The 17,312-nt window shown below is 51.5% G+C and overlaps 1 protein-coding gene across 2 annotated transcripts; it reads right to left on the bottom strand.

Annotated features, from left to right (window-relative positions):
* Positions 1 to 3,827: 3,827 nt before the first annotated feature.
* Positions 3,828 to 15,549, bottom strand: CCR7 (C-C motif chemokine receptor 7). Of its 2 annotated transcripts, XM_071577580.1 has the most exons (4): positions 15,473 to 15,549; positions 13,409 to 15,095; positions 8,418 to 8,467; positions 3,828 to 7,142 (listed from the first exon to the last, which is right to left on the bottom strand). In XM_071577580.1, the coding sequence occupies exons 2-4, from the start codon at positions 13,416 to 13,418 to the stop codon at positions 6,078 to 6,080; spliced, it is 1,125 nt and encodes a 374-aa protein (XP_071433681.1). In that variant the 5' UTR covers positions 13,419 to 15,095; positions 15,473 to 15,549; the 3' UTR covers positions 3,828 to 6,077. The 2 variants fall into 2 exon arrangements, with proteins under 2 accessions (XP_071433681.1, XP_071433682.1); XM_071577581.1 differs by lacking the exon at positions 8,418 to 8,467.
* Positions 15,550 to 17,312: the final 1,763 nt, after the last annotated feature.

Raw genomic sequence — 17,312 nt, 5'->3', positions numbered from 1 at the left:
GGTGGTGGGGAGACCTTTTCTGTTGGTTGCTCTGTGCAGCTCCAAAACAGCCTCACGCCTCTGGCTGTTTGGGCTGTGCAGGCAGCGCTGGCACGTGAGGGGAGGGGTGTGGAGGCCCGTCAGGAGCTGCTGGCAGCACAGTGGGATGAGTCTTCTATGGATCTGGTGCCTTTCCAGATCTGCTGCAATCCCCCAAACTAGGGTAGAAGCCACACCTCTGGGGCTCCAGCTCCACAACTCCCACCCTCTGCACGAAGTCAGGGGGTGAAGTTTGAGCAGGAGCCTTGTGGGCTGATCTCCTGTGACCCACCAGGACCCACCTGTGAAGGTGTGAACCTCTTCAAAGGGGCTTGTGCAACGCCCGAGGAGCTGAGCGATTGCTGCTGCCTGGGTTAGTCATCCACAAAGAGCTTTGTTTTCCTCTCCCCCTCCCCGCCCTGGCACAGGGGCTGAGGCTCTTTCTCACCGCTTGGTGTGGCCAAAACTTAGAAGAAACATGTTATCTCCCAGGGAATCAGTCAACTCTCCCCTGAAAACACGAGTTTCTATTTGTGCAGCTCTGGCGGTTGGGCTTTGCCCCGGCAGGGTTGGATTCTGCTGGTGTAGCCCCAGAGTCTGAAACTGGGGCTGCTGGGCCACGTGTGCACACCTGGACATGTGTGTGCTCCCCGGGCTTCACGTGGAGATGGGAGATTCCCCCATGAGAAAACACAGAGCTGTGGGTAAAACCTGCAGGATGCAGGGACTGGAATCTGTAGAAGTTCTGATTTTGGTGTGGGGCAGACTCCAAAACCTGGAGGGCCTTTTTGTCTGTCTCACTGAATACACTTGGCCTTTTCCTCTCCTGCAGGATGTTTCTCCTGCAGAATTGTCCTTCAGTCACAGAAGTTTCCCAATAAAGCCCATAGTCACTCAACAACTGGGTTTGTGCCAGTGCCCAGCAGCACAGAAAGGAAAGTAACTCTGCTTGTTGTCTTATTTTAGACAATTGAATTAAAAACAAAGCAGCAGGAAGGGAAGTTTCGGTTCCTGCACACGGAGAAGCTGCAGCAGTGACAGATGCCCGAGCTCCTGCCTGGGGTGGCTCTGCAGCTGCCCTGCACGTGGAGCAGATGAGCCCAAAGGCTCTGTACCTGTTAAGACCTGAATCAGGTTTTTGGAACAAGCTGTGGCAGTGACAGGTGGGGGTTTAATATCGAGATTTGACTCCCTGCTTGGGTAACACTCACCTGTGCAGAACTGGGGTCTCAGTGAAAGTGAAAAACGACTCTCATGGAAGGCAGGAGAGCAACTGCCACAACTGGGCTTGAAAACTGGCAATTTCTACTAAGTCTCAACATGTGAAATTGTGTTTCATTTCAGTGAGAGGCTCCCACAGGTGGTATGAACATAGAGCCAGGCATGGCTGTCACCGCTGCAAAGGGACATTCACCTTGTGTTAGTGCTTGGGGAAGGAGCAGGATGGGCTGGGGTCACTGGGGGGCAGGGTGGGGACACAACCCCACTCAGGGGGCTGTAAGGTGGACTAGGAGTGGATTGTGCCACGGGCATGACTTGCAGCATGATGCTGTTATTTCTAGTTATTTTTCCTTATATTCTGACTGTGTGTTCTTGCCAACAGTTGGCTCTGAGCTGATCCTGCCACTTCTAGTCCATAAAAGATCCTGGTCAGACCCCTTGATTTATTTGCTTTGAGTCATGAAGTGGTTTTTGATGACACAAAGAAGGGGCAGGTGAGGTCTCAGTTGGCTTCAGTTTCTTCAGACTCATCTTACAGTGGCCCTGGGATGGACAGAACCCCCCCACCATTGTCCCCTCTGGGGGAGGTGGCCCTGGGCAAGGCAGCTCTGCCAGCTGGGGAGGAGGACAGATGACTGTACAAGTTCTCCCCTGATGTGTGACATCTTTCCCCCCTGAAGAGGAGTTTGGGTTATTTTTCCATATGAAAGAAGTGCTGGGGAGGAAGCCAGGGCTGCTCTCAGCTATTCTGATGCTGCAGCCCTGCCACCACCCTTCCTCAGCACCCATGGGCAGTATTTTTAGGGTTTGTTTGCCTCATCAGCTCCAGCTCACTCCTTCTTAGGGTGACAAGGATTTCCCTCCTGCAGCTGCCCAGGGGGCACATCAGAAACCACAGCCCTGCCTGGAGAGCTTCTCCCTTCCCTTTCCCATCAATCAGGTCATTCACCATCAAATGATGGGGAGCAGCACCTGGGACAGCACAAAGAGCAGGGAGACACACCAGTACCTGCTCTGGGATGGATGGGAACAACTGTGACTCCTCAGTTCTCTTCCTCCTCACTCCAGTGCACCTTCACCCAGCCCAGATCCATCTGGCATGAAGGGCTTTCAAACCTGAACTGAAAAACATACATGAGCATAGATAGAGAACTGTCAGGGAAGGAGAAATGATCAGCAGCTACACTCACCCAGAGCACCAAGGAGTCCAGGGCTGCTGAGTGATGGTTTCCCACAATAACGTGGAAAAGAGCCTGCAGGAACCACCCAGACTCCACACAGCTGTGACTGGGTGGCTGCTGTTTCTCTTGTTTTTATCTAGTTTATGGCAAACCTGTGACCCCTTTCTCTAATGAGGGTCGGGTTTTTTAATTGGCTTTCTAAAGCAGATTTGAAACTCTGAAAGAAATTATGCAGCTCTTGCTGGTAAAAGCTACTAAAATGGGCTAAATCCATCCTAGAAATGCACTTTGTTTTCTGTAACAGGTTCTGTGTGTTTTGGCTGGAATATTTGTGGCCTAAGTTGTGACCTTGCACAGTTGCTTAGTAGGGTAAGTTCTGCTGGTTTAAGTTAGGGCTGTAAGTTGGAGTCTCTGTATTTTTAAATAGGAAAGTTCCTGAATATTAAAAGCTTGGCTCACAGTCACCTCAGAGGAGCAGGGGAAAGGTTAAAAGTGCTGTGGTCTCTGCAGATCCCCAGTTCTGGCTCCAAGCCCTGCTCAGCCAACAGCACCTCATGCACAAATGAGTTCCTGGCACTGCTCGGGGCAGTGAGGACCAGGCTATGGGGAGACCCCTGGCTTTGGTGCTGTGTCTGAAGTTGTGTTGTGGTGCCATGGTCTGGAGATGCTTCTTGAACCTCTGGGCCAGACGCTGAAACTCACCTTGTGCTTTCTCTTTCTGGAGAAACCGTGAGTGTTTCATCACTGAGTGAAAGCAGAAACGACCTCAGCTCTGGCACTTGGCTCTCAGGCTTCGTGTCTGCTCATGTTCTTTGAGCTTCTTCCTCTTTGACTCTGTGGTTGCAGTTACAAGACACTTTTTGGGTCATCCCTGCGTGCCTTGAGGCACAAGTGGACTGGGGGGTCAGGAAGGAACATCGTGTGCATGTTGATGGTGCCACACTGCTCTGTTCAGTTGCAGTTCCTACTCTCACCCTGCATGTGGGGGTTGTAGCCCCAGAGCTGTGGTCGCTGCCTCTCCCTGTGAGCAATTCCCACAGTAAGGTGGTGGTTTATTACTGAATTTTAATGTAACAGTGAACAATAAAACGCTACAGCACGAAGGCTTTTCCCTGGATTGGTGAGGAGCAGCCATCACATCCACCCCAGCTGTGGAGCAGCGTTAAGGCAGGTGGGTTAACAGTTAATGTAAAGACTCCTTAACCTGCTGGTGGCATTTCCAGTATAAGCCATCAGCAGATGAGGTGAAACAACTTTTTAGTACTTGGCTTATTTTACGTGCTCCCTTTCTCGCAGGGCAGGACGGGTATGAAGCTGGGCTGACCAAACAGCTCCTGACAGGACAGAAGGAGGTGACAGGGCCTGTACAAGGATGGAGAAAGCGCAGTGGAAAACCAAAGATACTTTGCTTAAATCATCATTTATTTTTCACGAGTAGCAAAATACAGTCAGTTTTCAGACATCAGTGGGGAACCTCAAGTTGGGATCTTAGGCCAATGTTAACATGACTCATCTAAATTGGATGCAAATTTGTTCTGTCCATTAAATTTAAACGAGGAGAGCTGCTCACTGACATCACCACTGCCTCACTGAGGCACCACCTGCAGCTGTCCCACATGGTGCCCTTGGGTCTCATTTATGGAAGCAGCTGCTTGTTGTCCTATGGTCTATAAAGACCTGGAGCCCTCTCCATTTGCAGGATGGGAATGGCTTTGATCAACAGGAGCCCAGTCCAGCTCCATGTGCCAGTGGAGCAGTTTCCTTGCTGGGACAAGGTGAATGGGTTCTGCATGAAAAGGTTCCATCACAGCAGTGTGTTCTCAGGGGACATTCATGAGCAGGTTGAACTTTGTCTGTGTAAAGCAGCTTTACATATTGAATATACATTAGGAATATATTGTTATCGATGAGGAAAACTGCAAAGACCCTGTCCTGGGGATGTCCCTTGCCCTGGCCAAGCTCTCAGTAGCTGTGTCTTGCCCAGGTAAGGACAAGGAACAAACCAAGGACAAATGACTGTTCAGTCCCCATTCCATGTGACAGACAAGAAGCACTTCTGTGCAGTTACCTGAGCACTGTAAAAGAAAAGGAGTTCAACAGTTCAGCACTGACAGGTAACATGGAGCAGAATGCACTTTCTTCTCACATCTCAGCCCCTGGCAAAATGCCATACCCCAGATCCAAATGGTTTATGAGGAGTGGATTTAGTTATGGTGGCAGCCCCACCTCTAACCCAGCCAGCTGAATTCTGCCCTGGAAGGCTGATTTTACTCCTCGTGTCTCTAAAGCAATGCTTTCCAACCTGTGATCCGGGGAGTTCCCTGTGTCACTGCCGGTGGATCCACGTGTTGAAAAGCAGGATAAATGTCTGTTTAGTGAGTGTTTTGCTGCACATGGATCTGTGTGTCTGGGGGAACATGGACATGCCTCCCCTGCCAGCCCTGGGAGCGGCTCCTGGCTGGGAGCTCTCTCTGCTGGGGATGGCCCCGGGAGAGCTGCAGGGTCAGGGCACAGGGGATGGGGACAGAGCAGCTGCACAGGCACTGCAGCAGCTCCAGCCCTGCAGCAGCTCCCCCAGCTGACGTGCAGCTGTCCCACGGCGGCGGTTCCCAGGGTGCTCATCTGTCAGCAGGAATCTTCGCTCACCCCACAAAAGCGCCAACTGGAATTACAGTCTGAGCTCCTCCAAGGTCTGACTTTCCATGACAATGATCTGCTGTTCAGCTGCTGTGGCCCTGGCAGTGATTTTCCACACGTGACATTTAGATCAGGCTCCAGCGAGCAGCGTCTTAGTTGGTGCCGACAGCACCGAGGCAAAACACGTCCCAGTAGCTTATGACTGAAACCCAGATCTGACTTCAAAGGCAGCTGGAGTCCTGCTAGAAGGACACATTGTTTGGGAGGGGAGGAGAAAACCCACATTCATATTTACCTCTTGGTGTCAGCAGGTGATAGCACAGAAACAGGACACAGGCAGAAGTGAGGTGGAATTTGTACTTTTCCTGACAAACCTACAAGTGGCCACAATATTATATAAAGTAATTGAAATTACATGGATTTAATACCAGCTATAGACATTTTTGGGTTTTGATGGGAGAAGGCAGAGCAGAGTTGTGTGCTCGGATGCTTCACAGCTGGTGCTGTGTGTTGGATCGAGTGTGAGCCTGAGGCTGCGAGTGCTGGTTCCTCTTGGACTGACTCAGTGCAAGGGGCATTTCTGTAGGGCTGCAGAGCAGTGGGTTGTCTTGTTAAAAGCAACATCCAAAGCAAGGGTGATGCTCCTGGAAGTTCAGCTCCAAACCAAACAGTTCCGCTTCACCAGTGCCTGTTTCTCTCAGTATTTATCACTTCTAGGGAAAATGTTCTATTTTGAGCATTTCTCATTTTGACTGGGAAAGACTAAACTAAAGCTGAAACAACAGGAGAAATTGTAGACTCACCACCTCTCCCTTGTTTTGCTGTTAGTGACAATTCTATCAGAGTCTCTACATCCATAGGATATTGGCCAGCAGTCCTCACTGCCTGAAATATGGGGAGGCTCCTGGGTTTTCCTCTTGCCTCCCCTCCAGTTTGGCAGGTCTTGCTCTGCCAAGAGTTCAGAATAGAGGAAGTGTTCAAAACCAGTCCAGCTCGGCCAAAGCGTGTCCGGAGCTGGGCTCATGGGGAGAAGGTGGTGGTTGTCTCTGTCTCCATGGCGTAGGAGAACCTCTTGTTCTCACGGCAGCTGGTGAGCTGCCAGAGGCGCTCCTGGCTCAGGCAGCCCAGCTCCTTCAGCAGCTTGAAGAGGTCGGTGCGGAATTTGACGCCGATGAAGGCGTAGAGGAAGGGGTTGAGGCAGCAGCGGAAGCAGGCAAGGGTGTAGGTCACGTCATCTGCCACGTCCAGCTTCTTGCTCTCCTCACATGAGCTGGTCTCATTGAAGGCTGAGATGGTCTTGGCCAGCATGACACCGTTGTAGGGCAGCTGGAAGACGATGAAGACGATGACCACAGCGATGATGACCTTGATGGCTTTGTTCTTCTCAAAGTTGCGGGCCTGGAGTAGCGTTTTGATGATGATGAGGTAGCAGAAAGACATGACCAGGAGGGGAATTAAAAAGCCAAACACCATTTGTGACACTTTGATGCCAGTGTTGAAGGTCTGCAAGTCATGAGCAATGATGGAACAGCGTGGATGGGTCTCCAAGTTGTTCACACCACTGTGAACCAGCTCGGGGATGGAGAGGATGAAGGCCAGGAGCCAGATGATGATGCAGGTCACCTTGCTGATGAAAATCATCCGGGGCCGCAGGCGGTGGGCCGAGGCCGCCTGGACAATGGCAAAGTACCTGTCGATGCTGATGGACAGGAGGAGCAGCATCCCACTGAAGAAACTCATCTTGCAGATGCAGTAAACGGCTTTGCAGGCAAACTTCCCAAAAAGCCAGTGCGTGGCCGCACTCGTGGCCCAGAAGGGGAGGGTCAGCAGGAAGAGGATGTCTGCCAGAGCCAGGTTCAGCAGGTAGATGTCCGTCATGGTCTTCAGCCTCTTGAAGTAGATGTAGGTGAGCATGACCAGCCCGTTGCCCAGCAGCCCCGTGAAGCAGATGAGGCTGTACATGGCCGGGAGGAAGGCGGCGCGGAACGTACGAACCTCCTTCTTCTCACACAGGGTCTCAAACATGTTGTAGTCGATGGTGGTGTTGGAGTCGTAGTCATCAGTGACGTTGTTCCCGGCACCGAACTGGAGCAGGAAAGAAAAGGGAAGAGTGTGCTGGGACAGGGACCACACACCTGCATGGCTGTGCTGGGAAGGAGCCTGGAGAGAAGCCCCAGGGGGTTCCCAAGTTGTGGCTCACGCCAACATCACCAACGGCATCACCTGGGGGCTGAAAATGTTTCCCACAAGTCTGTGGGGTTTGGGGCTTTTTGGGGGACTCCAAGTGGGAATTCCACCAGAAATGTTTAGTGCTCAGCCAAAGGAACACCTGCGAACACTCAGACGTGTGGCAGCTTTCCAGAGTGTTCCAGGACCCACCTCCAGCTGTGTGTACACAGCTGGCTGGCGGATAAAATGAGAAATAAAATGTCCTTCAGCTGAATCCAGAATTGCTGGAGGTGGCAGTGAGACCGTGAGGGAAGGCAGGAGGGCAGCAGGAAGCTGCTCCCTGCCCATGAGAACGTGGTGCCACCGTCTCACTCAGGCCCTGATTTCAGTTCTGATTATTCTTGTTTCATCTTCCTACGCTGCCACAACCTGCGGGGCAGGGGGAGCCTGTGGTATCTGTGCCCTGCTTTTTGTGACTTATTAGTCTCCAGAACCTTCTCCCCATCGCACAGAGATGAAAGGTTTCCCCTGGATACCCCGCCCGTTATCACGAGCATCTCGGTGCTCGCCATCTCGGCAGGTTTGGCTTTCACCACATCCTGCCAGGCTGCCAGCAGTGAAAGGGAAAAGAACAGGCTGCTTGGCTCTGCCTGAGCCTTGGGGAGTCCCATGGGCTGGGGGTGGCTGGTGCTGCCATGGCACAGTTGGCACCGGGGCCAGGCCCTGGTCTGGGAGCAGGTCATGGCACAGCACAGTGCTTGGGGTTCCAAGTCAGGGTGACTCTGGGCAGGAATGGGCAGAGGAAGGTGCTGGACTTTCCCTCCCTGGGCATGTCCCTCTCCAGCACAGCCACTGGTCAGAGCCTGGCATCCTGCCCAGGGACTTGCAGAGAGCAGGGAACTGGCTGCTCCCCACTATGTGTCCTGGAAATGCTCATTTTGGGGCTAGCAGGGGACTCTCACAGCCCAGGCCACCTGCAAATCACAGCGTTTGTCACTGGTTTTTTCTCAGTGGTTTTGCTCCTCTTGTTTGTTTTCTCTGGCAGGGCTCTGCTCTCACCTCCCACCTGCCATGGCTGGATCCTGGGGGAGCAGTGCTGTCCCCACACACCTCCAGGACTGTTTTTGAGATCTCTCTTTAGCCACCACACAGAGCATCTGGATTTCAACAATGTTGTTAAAAACATCTCACCTGAAAAACGAGCGGCAGGCTGAAAACAAGGGTGACCTTTAGCTGCTTGCCTAGGAAAGAAGGAGATGCTGTGTTAGTGGCTGAGTGGGGGTTTCCACGTGGCTCTCACTTTGAAAAAGCAGTGGGTCACATTGACCACGGCACTATGAACCCTGCAGAGACCCTGCAGCTGGAAAAACCAGAGGCTGGTGAGTGTGCCAATGGGATAAGCTGGGCTCCCACGAGTTACTGTCAGAGCATGGGTGAAGTCCCAGGTCCCTCCGGCTTCACAGAATCATAGAACAGTTAGAACTGGAAAAGACCTTTAAAGGTCGTTCAGTCCAACCCCCTGCAGTGAGCAGGGATGGCCTCAACTAGACCAGGTTGCTCAGAGCCCTGTCCAGTGAGCACTGAGGACACTTATCTGGGGCTCAGTGCACCCATTTTGATTTCATCCATTGCCTTTCCCTGCAGGCAGCCAACAGCCTGTCCCCTGAGGGAAAACAGGCAGCTGCCATAGCAGGGCCATAAATCCAGCCCAGCTGTGCCCATGCGGTGCCTGGGCTGTGGAGAGGAGAACTCAGCTCCCCATGGGACAGACAGAACTGGAACTAGCTGAAATTTATTGCTCCTCTCTAAATGTCACAGTTGGCTCCTGCTGCTTCAGGATGTGGAGATGTGGAGATGCAGGATGCTGACAGCTGGGAGGAAAAATTGAATTCAGAGCCAGGTGTGATGGTGGTGAGAGCAATCTCAGCCGAGCAGCTTTTCCTGCTGTGGTTTGCAGGGCAGGGGCCAGGGAGAGCTTTCTCCTTGCTCTATTTAAAGCTCCTACCAGCATGTGCCTTGCTCCTCATGGCCTGGGTGTTCATGAATGGGACTGCTTCCTGTGCCCCTCTCATGCTTGGTGTCTGCTGGACACAGCCCTGTTCTGTTTTAGATCTCCTTTTTGTCCTTCCCTGCTCTGCCAGGCTCCTGCTCAAGTGTTGCACCAGACCAGGATGATAAACCTCCACTGCTTCAGGTGCCTGCACCCACTGTCATGTCCCCTGTTGAATCACTTGCAACAGCATCACTAAGAGCAGACACAGTTACCCTGCTCTCTGTGTCTGGGGCTGTTTGTTTATACACGAAGGCCACTTGTGGGTGAGAGATCCTTGGCCACGTGTGAAAACCCATCCTGCTCATCCCCAGGCTTGTGTAACAGCCTCCCCCGAGGCCTCACAGTTGTGTCTCACCTCCCCCCCTTATTTTCATCTTTTGTACTCATGCAGCTTGGTTGTGTTCACCCAGCCCTCTCCAAACCCTCCTGGGGGATCTGAGGGGTTCACCAGGGCACCCTTAGTGTGGGTTAGCCAGGAGGGAGGAGAGCAAGGCTGGGCCTGGGAGGTGATGGGGGAGATTCTGTCTGCCTGTTCTCTCTGGCCAGTGGCTTTCACTCTGACCAGTCCCAGACTGCAGGAAGAGGTTTGACGTCTGGTGTGGTCATCTCCCCTTTATGCTGCTGCTCCAACTTTGCATATTACACAGGAAATACACCGAGAGCCCCAAGGACTGAGACCCACTGGGTGGATTTAAGCAAGCCCAGACTGTCACTGCCCTCCCTGCCTGGGACACAGGCATGGGGTCTGTGATCTCTGCAAAACCCCTGCCACTGGAGCCTTCAGTCTTCTCTTGCACCTTCTAAACAGCCTTGTTCCTGGGGACCTTGGGGACTCCTGGAGTTGGTGCTGTGCCTGCCTGGATGGGTGATAATTCTGTGTGGATGGATGATAACTCCCTGTGGGTGGGTGATAACTGTGCTGGCCCAGCTCAGCCCCACCAGAGCCCCAAGACTGAGGCCTCAAATGCAACTTCCTCCCTGGCAGCTGGATAAAGGGAGGCAGAGGAGAACCACCCTCACTGCATGGAGGAAAGCACTGACCTAAACCCGAGTCCACCAGCTGCTCTCAATGGCTGGGTTTGCAAACCCCAGCCCAGCCCTGGTTTGACCTGACCAGTGCCAGTGCCCAGCCCTGGTGAGGGTTGCTCTGCTCTGTTGTGTTCTGTTGTCTTATTGCCCTGTGAAGGTCTAACAAAACACGACTGAAAACGTGACTCAACCAACTCCTGGAACAGTTCAGCCGACATCATTCCTTTGAAGATCATCACAAGTTTCCCCCCCTCCTTTCAGTTGCTGTTTCAAGTGTCTTAAATGTCAAACGACTTTTCTATATGAAGAAAGTCTCTGTTGTTTCTCCCCTCTGGCTGTGCCCCCACCTCAGGTTACACCTTTGCAAGGGCACAACCAGAGAGTCTCTGCAGCTTCCTGCTCCTCCCACACCAGTTCCAGCATGGCTGTGTTGCTGGTTTCAGTCAGACTGGACAGGACCTGGACCTCCCCTCAGTTCTCTTGGGGTCTGGGGCACTGGGCAGAAGCAAATGAGAAGACATGAGCTGTGCTCTGCAGTTTATCAGGCAGCCTGGGTACATTTCTGTGCTTTTTCTTTCCTTTTTCGCATCCCCTGGCATTTGGCTGTTCTTGGTATTTTCTTAAAGTTTTGTTCCTCAAAATATCAAGGGAAAAAAACCCACCTCAAAATCCCCAAAACCAGTTGCACTAGAAACCTTGTTTATGAAAAGATACCAAAACCCCACAGCAGCAAATGAGTCAGCTTGGCCCTAAAGCCTCGTGTCAGCCCCCACGGCCCTTGGTGTGGGAGGTGCTGCTTTGCTGCTGTCCCTGTCCTGCAGGACCTGGGAGCAGGTGGAAAGGGGAATTGCTCCATGGGAATGAAGGAGGGAAGGGGTCTGTTGATGGCAGGTGATTGCAACCCACCAGTTTTGACCTTCTTCCTCCACAGACTAAGCTCAGGGGGTGGGATTCATCCCTTGACACCTGGTGAGCTGTTCAGGCTCCCTCAATAGCAAAGGGAAGGAAATAGCTGTTTTTAAACCTTGGTTTGGGTGTCCTGGACTGGGCACTGGGGGTGCTGTGGTAGAAGGGTGGGTGAGTTTGGCAGGTGAATCCCCCCCAGTTTATCTGAACCCCCCTCAGCATCAGCAGCTAATTGTAGGCAAGGCAAGAGCAGCTGCAGGGCAGCAAATCCCCCCAGGTACACCTGGAAAAGCTTCTGACAGTGAGAAATATTTGGTAGCAGAATATCTGCCCTGAGGAGGAGAGAGGAGCAGAGACACGGCCCTGAGGGTGGTTAAAACACACTGGACAAAGAACCAGGGCAATTCCTGCCCACACAGGTCTGGCTCATGCCAGAGGAGCAGCCGCCGCCAAGGGATGCACAAGAGCAAAGCAGGAGTTGGGAAGGCTTTAGTGAGAGTTGGGAATGCTTTAGGGAGTACTGGAAATGCTTTAGGGAGCATTGGCAAAGCTGAGCAAACCTGCCCTGGCCACACTCTCCTGATGAACATTTCTTGGACAGCTGGAACTGCAAAGCAAAGGTTTCAGCCTCAGCACACGTGTCAGCAGTAACTTACTCGGTGTCTTTATACTTGTACCAGTTTCTGGTGCCTCTTCACCAGCAGTACAGAGGCTTTTGGGGAAAGAACCAGATATTTCTGAGAAAAGTTACTCATACTTAAGTGATCTACTGGCTACTGGCAGTTACCAGCTCCTGCTGCCCCCCCTCCCCTCCTCACAACGGGCAGAGGAAAGACACTCATTCTGGGAGTGAGCGGACCCGGAGAAACCCAGTCATGCTCTTATTTTGTGTGTTCACTGATCTGTTACTGAAGAAAGTTAATAATTATCTGCCTCCACTCCTTTCAGGAAACTGAATCAAAGCACAAGATAAGCAGGGATAAGCAAGTTAAAAACCTCATGCTGAAGTGAGCCAGGAGTGTTTCAAAGACAGCACCATGGCTGGGCATCTTCCAGAGGAAGGGAATATTCCTCTGAAGTACAACAGTAGGAAAAGAAAGGCAAGGCAGAAACATTATCATACTCTTCTCGTCAGATTCTGATTGATTTTTTCTTTTCCCTGTCATGATTAGCCTTTCCCAGGAGCTAAGCTTGAGTTCAGCTGCCTCTAAACACCAAACTCCTTAGGACAAGCATCCACAAAGTGCCCACAGGATGATGCAAAGAGTGATGTGTGGTGGGCAGGTCCAGATGGGTTCTGATGCATTGGTTTGGATGCAGGGATTCTAAAATCTAGGAATTTCCTAAGCCATTGATTGCTAGAAGATGTAAGGAGGCATCCAAGACAAGATTCCCTTGGCCCCTTCCTTGCTCCTGCCTGGAGGGTCCTGTGGGACCTGGCACCTCCTGCCTGCTCCTGCATCCCCAGAGCATCCTGCACCCCCAGAGCATCTTCCTGCATCCCTGGAGCATCTTTCTGCATCCCCAGAGCATCCTGCATCCCCAGAGCATCCTCCATCCCCAGAGCATCCTGCATCCTCCTGAGCATCATCCTGCATCCTCCTGACCATCCTGCACCCCTGGAGCATCCTCTATCTTTCTGACCCTTCTTCAACCCCCAGAGCATCCTGCACTCCCCAAAGCATCCTACATCCTCCTGAGCATCCTGCATCCCCAGAGCCTCTTGCAACCCCCAGTGTCCCTGCAGATATTCATTAATAGAAATAATTTGCAAAAGACTGGATGGACTTAGTGAACAACTTCCACTTAACTTGCTCCTAATTCCTCAATTTATTCACTGAATTATAATGTTGCCAAGGAGAGTGTTCTCTCTTTTTTTATTTTTAATTAAGAACACAGAAGAGAATGTGTGAATTATGCAAGAAGAGCCCATTTGCTTTGGGACAAAAGAGCTCCCTAACTTTGCCTCCACGCTTGTTTTTTGTGTGCTTGTTTCTGAAGTCATTTGAGGTTTTGAGCTTCTAAAAGAGAACTGTGCATTTTTAAAAAAAATAGTAAAAATGAGGAAGATGAAAGTCTTTTTTACTGTTTAAATACTCTGCTAAAAGTGCCCTACTCCTCTGTCACAGGGCAGGAGTTTGAGCATCATTAGTAAAGCTGAAAACACAGGCAGGGGCTCAGCCCAGGTACTCACCCCCATCCATGGTGTGGTTCCAGCAGGGATCTGGTCACAGCATCAGTGAGAGCATCACAGGCTCCAGCTCCTGCCAGGGCCCCTCCTTGGGGAACTCTGCTTTTATACTCCTTGCACCCCTGAGAGTTGCTCAGGGCCACTCTTGTGTCACTGACATTCAGTAGATCCTCCTCCTCCTTCTCCTCCTCCTCTTCCTCCTCCTCTTCCTCGTGTGTTCAGAGCCATGTGGTGCCGCTCTCAGGCAGGTGCTTGGGGTGCTCAGGTGCTGCCTCACACCAGAGTGGGTTCCACACACCCAGGGCTGTTACTGACACTCAGGGAGTGAAGTGGGCTCTGCTTCTGCCCCAAACGTGAGAAATGGTCTGTGGTGAAGGAACGAGGGGGAGGCTCCCTCTGACCTCCCCTCTGCAGCAGGTCCTGCTTCATCTGTGGAGCACCTGCAGACTCCAGTGCTGGAGGGAAAGGGGAGGATCCATCCTGTCTACCAGAGCCATCCTGGGAAGGGTGTTTGGGATGAAAAGTCTCAGTGCACATGGCCAGCAGCCCTTCACCCTTCTCCCTCACTAGATTGGCAGCTGCTCAGTGACTTCTCCTCTTTCTACTTCTGGGTATTTTTGTTTTCCCATCTGCATCATCTTCCCCAAAAGCTTCTGCACTTTGGCAATCCCATTCTTTTCCCCAAGGCAAATCAGAGGCTTTTGTTTGGTGGGTGTTTAAGGGGGGGCCACTCTTGGAACAGACCCCTTTAACAGGCAGAAACATCTCCAGCTCCTCACAAACTCACTTTCCTCTCAGGCCAGGGTCACTTAGTACTGCCTTTGGCATTGTGTTCTCCCCATCTTCTCATGCTGTGTCAGTGCTGTTATTGCAGCCAGGTGGAAAAATAGAGCATCACAGGATGGAATCCCAGCCCCAATTAAATGTATCTGAAGCTGAGGACAGTCTTGAGGATCCTGTGGATGGTTCTGGGTTCTGTGTAAAGACTCAGATCCAGTTTCAGACCCTTCTTAGACACAGTGCCAGCCCAGCTGTTATTAAAGATCCTTCCCAGTTCTTCCCTCTCAGAACCTCTGCTGTGGTTCTGAGCCCATTCTGGGGTGCTCAGGGCAGGGTTCCTGGGGACTCTCAGGGTTTTTCCCTGCTCGCACAAGGTGACCCTCCCTTCCCCTGGCGCGCTCTGAGCGCGCGGGGCCGGCGCCTCCGCACCTCGCCTGGCACTTATCTCGGTCAGCAGGAGCCGTTCAGTGTGTGCAGCTCTTTCTTGTCTGTTTGCCTTTGCTCACCAGGTATCCAGGCAGGTACCTCGAGAGCTTCAGCTCGTAACCACTTCCGCCATGGAGATGAAAGACTTCCCTCGGTGCAGGCAGAATACCCAGAATCGGGGGGTGTAACGGGGTGTGAAGGATTCGCACGTGGGCACGGCCCTGCCCGGGGAGCAGTGGGTGTGCAGAGAGGGGCATGGGCCCCTCGGGGTGCTCTGTGCCCCCTCTGCTCCAGGGAGAGGCACCAGGCAGTGTCTTGGTGATCCATCCCCGTGTCCATCCCCAAGTTGAAGCCAAAGACAAGGAGGGGATGCAGGCAGGTGGTTTGCAGTTTGTTTTCTGCACATGCTCCCAATCTTCACCTTCAAAGTTTTGGTACATGCCAAGTTCTGTGTTGTCAGAGCCCATTGAAGCAAATTGTTTTTCTTGAAAAGAATGGGAACATTTAAAATAAACAATTAGCTCTGTGTGTGTGACACTGAACTTCTTTGCAGTCACATTTTATCCCCAGGGAGTTCTCAGAACAGTTATTAAAGCTTTGCTTAATTCAATTGTGTATATTTTCAGCCTATTTCATGCCTATTTCAGTAATCGTGATTAGTGATTCCATCTCTTTGACACATTCCCTGAACCAGAATGCCCCATGAGCAGCTTTTCACAGAAACGTGATCCTGTGTGAGCAAACAGACCAAACTTCAACAGTGCCAGGCCTGAGCTGTGCCCAGGAAAGCCTTAGTGCAGTGTCTCTAGAACCCCTTCGTTACCCCAGAGCTAATTAACTATAGAAAAAGAATCAAGTTACCAGGTATTTCCAGTCCTTGGGTCCCTCTGCTCCCCTCCAGTGCCAGAAGAGTGGAAGTCAGTGATTCAAACCTGCTGCCCAGGCCACAGCCAGAGCTGGGTGGCAGCTTTCATCAATCAGCTTCTCAACGAAGATGCATTTCCTGATAAATTCCCCAGGAAGTTGCTCAGAAAGAGAGATCTCAGTTCAGTTTGGGTTGGTTCCACTTGAATTGAAACGTTGAGTTTGAACCGAACTGAGCTGTGTAAGCTTGAACTGATCTGACATTAAATTGCAACTCACTCAGCAATGGAATATCACAAGGGAGTCAAGGTCTGTGTTTCACAGCCATGGGCTGTGTGTCAAACTGGAATTCCTGCAGCTTGTCCTAACTATGCGTCATGGACATCCCGAGGCAGGAAGGATCCCAGTGCTCCAGATCGTCCCTGGGCAGCACACACAGGCTGGGGGATCTTGGAAAGCAGAACTCAGGGCTCTGCCTCAGGAGGTGGAATTTGGTCTGAGAAAAGCACAACATGGGATGTTCTTACGTCCTGCAGTCAAAACTTTCTGGTATTTCCCACCAATTTTGCTGTAGGTGAATTGAGATGGAAACTCCAGCTCCCTCCCTGTTCTGAGCCATGGGAAGGTTTGCCCCTTTCGCTGGAGGAAGCTGGAGGTGCCCAGACAGAAGAGTTGGTGAGCTCAGGGAGAACCTTTCCCAGCTGCACTTCCCAGTCACATCCCAGTACTGATGTCAGGGAGGGACTCTGACGTCTGCCCCGCTGCTGCCTCTGCCCAGCAGTGCCAGCCCGAGGGACCCGTGACAGACCACCCTCTCTGATGCTCTGAGAGGTTTGTGGTGCAGGTCAGAGGGGTCTCTCCAGCGGAGTGTTTGAGGTCATTGCTCCTCAACAAACAAAAATAGCAGAAGTGAAATCATGAGTAAATTCCTGACCTTCAGAGGGGCACCGAGCTGGGATTCCTCAGCCCGCAGAGTTCTCCGGGCGGGTGTAGGGGATGCCCTGACAAACATCTCATGATTGTGATCTCACCACAAGGTTATTAACAGATCCTTATCCTCTGGGGGGAGGAAGAAATCTGTGCAGCACTGGCTCTGTTGGGATGTGCAGCTGCCCACAGTGGTCACCATGGCAGGGAAGGGCATACCTGGTGTCACCGAGAATTCACCCACTTGTGCCCATATCATGTCCCAGGTGATGGCCTTGATCTCCAGTTCATTTTTTAATAAAAAGATTTACCAAATTGGCATCTACCCTGCACTAAAGCATGAACATCAAGGAGGAATTTCTTCACAGAAAGTGTTGTCAGGCATTGGAATGGTATTGGAGTCCCCATCCCTGGATCCATTCAAGGAATGACTGGATGTGGCACTCGGTGGTCTGGGTGAGAAGGTGGTGATTGGTCAAAGGTTGGACTTGATGGTCTTGAAGGTCCTTTCCAACCTTGATGATTCCATGATTCTATGATTTTCTATTCCATGAAAGCAGGTCTCTCATCCTGGAGCCCAGGAATTGTTACCTTGCTCAAAAGATGGAATGTTTAAAACTACTGCTGTCTCTGGAAGAAAACTGGATATAGAATCTGGGAATAATCCCCTCAAGTGGTTTCTCCAGAAAGAGCTCATCCAGCCCTCTTTGTCACAGATAATGGAATTTCTCATCCCTGGGGTTAAAAAAGAGTAATAATAATAAAAAAATCTGTTGTTGTTACTGTCTCTGTTTCTTGTTTGGCTTCCCCCACCCTGAAACTGGTGCCAGAACTAAAATGGTTTTTTCTTGCCTTTTTAACAGAATTGAGTGAACAAAGCAAATTGAAACTGGTTGTTGACAGAAATTAC

This window comes from Pithys albifrons, chromosome 25 (genome assembly GCF_047495875.1).
Source record: "Pithys albifrons albifrons isolate INPA30051 chromosome 25, PitAlb_v1, whole genome shotgun sequence".
Lineage (NCBI taxonomy): Eukaryota > Metazoa > Chordata > Aves > Passeriformes > Thamnophilidae > Pithys > Pithys albifrons.
Note: the sequence above shows the minus strand (reverse complement) of the source record. Positions and strands in the feature narration are given on the sequence as shown.